The 4,983-nt window shown below is 43.3% G+C and overlaps 1 protein-coding gene across 1 annotated transcript; it reads right to left on the minus strand.

Moving 5' to 3' along the window:
- Positions 1–717: 717 nt before the first annotated feature.
- LOC131223833 (non-specific lipid-transfer protein 1-like) lies at positions 718–1,982 on the minus strand. The gene is made up of 2 exons (XM_058219352.1): positions 1,546–1,982; positions 718–907 (listed from the first exon to the last, which is right to left on the minus strand). Exons 1-2 carry the CDS (start codon positions 1,890–1,892, stop codon positions 898–900), a joined length of 357 nt encoding a protein of 118 aa, XP_058075335.1. The 5' UTR covers positions 1,893–1,982; the 3' UTR covers positions 718–897.
- Between the last annotated feature and the right edge of the window lie 3,001 nt (positions 1,983–4,983).

Below are 4,983 nucleotides of genomic sequence, written 5' to 3' on the forward strand. Positions count from 1 at the left end.
AACCGTCAAGACACAAACCCAGTTGGCCCGGGTCCTGGTATGAACCCGACCAATTGGCAACCATACGAACAATCGGTTCCCATCCAGTCGCCATTTGTAAGGCTTGGGAAGGTAGAAAGTCAGCAAAAGAGTAGGACGCGGATTAGGTACTACCCTCCGATGGCCCTGAGGGCCACCATGATTTATGAGTTTTATCCACACGTCCATCCATACTTCCATATGATTTTAAATGGCTAAACAAAAAATAAGGCAGATCTAAGGCTCAAGTGGACCACACCATTGGAAGCAACGGTACCAAGGACGCCCTCCATTGAAACCTTCTTAGGGTCCACTATGTCAATTATTTTCCATCCAACCTGTTGATATGGTCATATACAATTGGATGAAGCGAAAAAACAAATATTGTCTTGATCCAAAACTTTTATGGTATCTAAGAAATTTTCAACGATAGAAATTTAATTCCCACTTTGGTTTCGTAATCTAAAATGATATTTAAAAATATATGAACGGTGGATAAATTTCATACATCACAGTGGCCTCTCAGTTGCCGTGGGAGCCTCCACGTGTCCCAAGATCGGAACAGGCGGAGGTAGTATCTAATCCGCGCCCAAAAAGAGTCTAATCCGCACCCAAAAGAGTCTGCCTGAGCCGGAGAATAGCTTAGCATGCGGTGGTCTTATCAAAAGTCTGTTTTTTTAACCCATTTGGAGAGAGAGAGAGAGAGTAAAGTAAATATCATATCCTCTTACATAAAAACCATACAAAGTTCCATAGGGAAAAGAAAAACAGATCGAAGGACACTCGAGGGTCTCATGCAACAAGAGCACCCATCTAAGCTAATGTGCCCTATTTATTCTCACATTATCAAACCTACGAAGGCCACTTCTCTCCAACTCCTCACTTCACCCTGCATCACATAGTTAAAACACTTGTTAGTATATTTTTACCTAAAATCTATCACAAATTGTATAAACTCACATGCCTAATAACCCATTACAGTTTTCTTCTTTCCATTCCTTCTCTCGTTTTCTGGTGGATAACACTTGGTCCGTTCCATGGTATTAAAAAAATAATAATAAATATAAAAAGCTGATTCAGTCATCAGGTGCACAGGTGTATGTCGTGTTTTCCTGACCATCCATTTTCTTCACACAGATGTGACCACATCATGACTGAATAGCATACATACACAATAGCCCAACAAATGAATGGATCAGATTTCACCCACATGCAGTCTAGAGAGTATATCGTAGCATCTCAATTTCCTCCCGAAATTGTTACGCAATGCTGTAAATTCGTCTTGCTCTTGTAGTTGGGAGTTTTAGCTCCGAAAACCAGTAGGTCCATTGAGTAGATCCGTTATAAAATAGGCTATAGACCACATAATTGCATGCCGTGGGAAGCATTGGACCTCTTCCCTTGTTCTGTTTTTTATAATTTTATAGTATATTTTTATTTCTCACTTTCAAGTTAGTATAAAATAAAAAATTTTAAAGAAAGAGCTAAAACTAAAAAGAAAAAAATGGTGGTAAGAAAAGAATATACTTAGTGCAATCGGTCGACGGGGCAATCTTGTAAGGAATGCTGACACCGCATTTCCCCGGTAGTCCGGCAGCTAGACCATAATTGAGGCCAGAGATGCCTGCTGAGGCACTCTTGATGCACCCGCAGGCCGCCTGGCGATCGGCTGTGGTCTTGGCACTGTTATTTAGTGTTTGGATGCCTTTGCAACAAGCAGGTGGCAAAGCTCCCCCCGTGCGGAGGTAAGAAATGCACGGAGACAGTGCACCAACCACCTGCCCACAAGTGATAGCAGCTTCAGCGTGGGGCGAGGTGATTAATGCAAATGCCAGCACAAGGCATACAAGGGTGTGAACTCCAGCGCCAGCCATGACTTGCTATCACCAACACAACTACTACTACAAATGTCTTGCCTTTTTATCTGAGTATGAGACTTTAGCTTGTGTTACGATCTTCATCTCTCTCACGAGGGGTTTATATAGAGGTTAGTGCCGATAGGAGGTAGTTGGCCTTAATTGCATGACATTATGAGAAAAGAAAGGACTAGACTAGGGTGGTTCGCCACCGTTTTCACGATAGTTGGGATTCATCCTCCATACATCTGTCATTCCTGCGGCCATCTAAACCATCGAAATTGTGAGGGCCTTTGAGTTGAGTGGACAAGCAATCGCACCTGTCCATCCGGTTAAGCAATTGTACCCATCAACTTGATTGCTATCTAATGAATGGTTAAAAATGAAAAAAAAAAAAGAAAAAAAAAAAGTGGGTGGTCCAAATTCTTTTTCCATTAAAAAAGAAAAAAAAGAAAAAGATGTTGAAAGTGGACAATACCACCATTGTGTATCTACACTGCATGTAATACGAGTAGAGTCTAGCCATTTTTAACCATGCAGTTAATCAATGAAAGGTGCGTTAGCAATTAGTTTTGGGTGTAGCTGACCGTCCAACGAAAGTATTTAATTGTCTTTTGAATTTATTGAGGAGAGTAACTAGCTACTACTCTTCGTCTTTCTCAATAGCCGGCATGTGCTAGAGGGGACCATGTAATAGAGGGTATTAATGCAAGAATCTGGACCACCCTCTGCCTAGCTTTGAGTACTCGGAACAAACCCCGGTATTGCAGGTCTGAGTAGTGTAGAGTAGAGAGGGTGTAAGATATTGCGTACTTGTTCCTATAAAAAATACATTGTTTTTATACTTGAGGGTCGCTTAGGACGTGCCCGATAATCTAGGCGTGGTCATAGCCACTACGCGAGGGCTATGCGTGCGCGGTAATTGGCAGTTATCCCAAGATCGTGCCAATCGTGCCGCGAGCACTACCTGATCATGGCGCAAACACTGCCTCTGTCGAGAGTGTCTCTATTTGAGCTGACCTCATGGTCCGAACCTTACTCAGTGATGCGAGTCTACGGATGTACGAAAGCGGGCTGTTGATACACTAAGTAAAGAAGCTTGGCTCAGAATACTAGTCCTCGGTTCGGCACAGTGACCCTCGGCTCGGTATTACAATGGTCAAACAGATGCTCTCTCGCGTTCTGAGTTGTCTCAATCGGGTTGGGCATGATGTCACAGCTCCGAGGTCAGACCCGTCTTGTAGAGTGCACGACTTATCTTAAGTCTAGGGTCGGTGCCATCATTTAATCAGAATCCTCAGATCGGACATTCGCCTCAGGTCAGATATGTGTTTGCTCAGGGGCCTGATCATTGATGTTGGAGTTAACCTTGATTTGACTCGGTTCAGATTTCCCCATAATAGAAGCCCCCTACTCTTTAAGTCCGAGCACGGACTCAGAGAATAATGGAAAGCAAATCGAGGTTTGGGGAGATGAACCGTCAATTTCCCTGTAACATTGGATTGAACGAAGAGTCCCCATTATGGTCTTTAGGATCCGTGTTTTGCACGGGGCTGGCCATCGCTCCCGCTCTTACCATTGCACATCAGCCACGTGGCTGTGGATGTCGAAGCGGTTCAGCAGAGTGAATCAGGGGGTGCCACATGTATCTCAAAATACGAAGGGTCATCGGTGCATTGAGCGCTGACGACTCATGGATCGGAACGGTGTGTAAAGACAGCTATACATTAACTGTTGACTGCACGTGGGTCGGGATGACGTTTGGTTACTCGTATCATGGATTGCCAAGTGCACAGGAGGGCTCAATCCGAGCTTATTCAGCTTCGGCTATAACTGCTCGTCATGATGGCGGGCGGCGGACTCAGGCTATAAAAAATCATGATGCCTCTTCCATTTCATTTTCCCCACATTTGAATACTCTTGTGGCTTTCTCTCGTCTCCGCCCTTCTTCCCAAGACTTATTGCCAGTAAAGAGGATTCCATCTGGGCTCATCTGTTGGAAAGGGATATAGTAGCCGGAGTAAATCGCCACAGCAATGTGAGTCACCTACCACTTCTTTCTTTATTTCGCAATGTCGAGCAACTTAGACGAAGTTCGTGAGGTCTTAAACGGGTCAGAGACTAAGAGTATAGATGTAATATCTCGAAAAAATCTGTACAAAGACCCAAGTACCACCTTAGGCATAAATCCCTAAGGATTGTATTTTGTAGACATTCAGGCAAAAATTAATTACGTACTCACTGAATTAATCAGTGGATTTAACTCGAACCACTATTTATACAAATGGCAAGACCCAAAACCATCAAAATCGCTAACTCAACACTACTTGAGAACTTACTAAAAATGCCAAAAGCCTGTTGCTCTTAGGAGCACATTGAAACTCCGTATCAGACTTGGATCGCACGTCTAAAGTCCGATGACCACGAAACTATTAGGTTATGACCGTCCTAATGGGCTTGACAACCTTCACAGGAATCGAGCCTAAATAGTATCCAGAAACGCACAACTTGAGCCCTGAGCGAAGTGTGTGAGAAACACGAATATCTTTAGAAAATGTATTGAAACTTAAGTAAATTGGGTTGTTTGCTTATGCGTAAATTTGAAGATTTTGGACTGTCAATTTCCTACCAAAATTCACCCGAGGGAAAAGAAAATTTTCCTGCTCATATCTGTATACTCGTGGCCCCGATCGAGCAAGTTTGACAGTTGATCTGACATGAGTCCTTCACGGTCAATTGGCTTATCCAATCACACCGATATCACATCCTGGCATAGATCCATTGTCAGGGGACTTACTCTGTGACGTAGGTGAGTAATGGGCCTTCCTACAAGCCCGGTTTGTCAAAAACAGGCATCCTTAAGTTATAAATTAAGTATACCATGGCCTTGGGGCCATTTGCACTAGTTCTAGGCCTATATAAAGCCCTTAAACCACCCCATTTCTATTCCATATGAATTTGCTCCAAACCCTAGGAGAGAGAAGAGAAAAAAGGAAGAGAAAAGAGTGAGGAGAGAAGTGAATGGTTAGGAGATTGTTGTAGTGTTTCTCTCCCACCACTACATGCACTGAATCGCTTTTTCATCTAGCTAACTGTAACGCCTTGAAAT

This window comes from Magnolia sinica, chromosome 13 (assembly GCF_029962835.1).
Source record: "Magnolia sinica isolate HGM2019 chromosome 13, MsV1, whole genome shotgun sequence".
Classification (NCBI taxonomy): domain Eukaryota; kingdom Viridiplantae; phylum Streptophyta; class Magnoliopsida; order Magnoliales; family Magnoliaceae; genus Magnolia; species Magnolia sinica.

Coding starts and splice junctions, on each gene's coding strand:
- LOC131223833 (XM_058219352.1), bottom strand. CDS start 1,892: ATGGCTGGCGCTGGAGTTCACACCCTTGTATGCCTTGTGCTGGCATTT.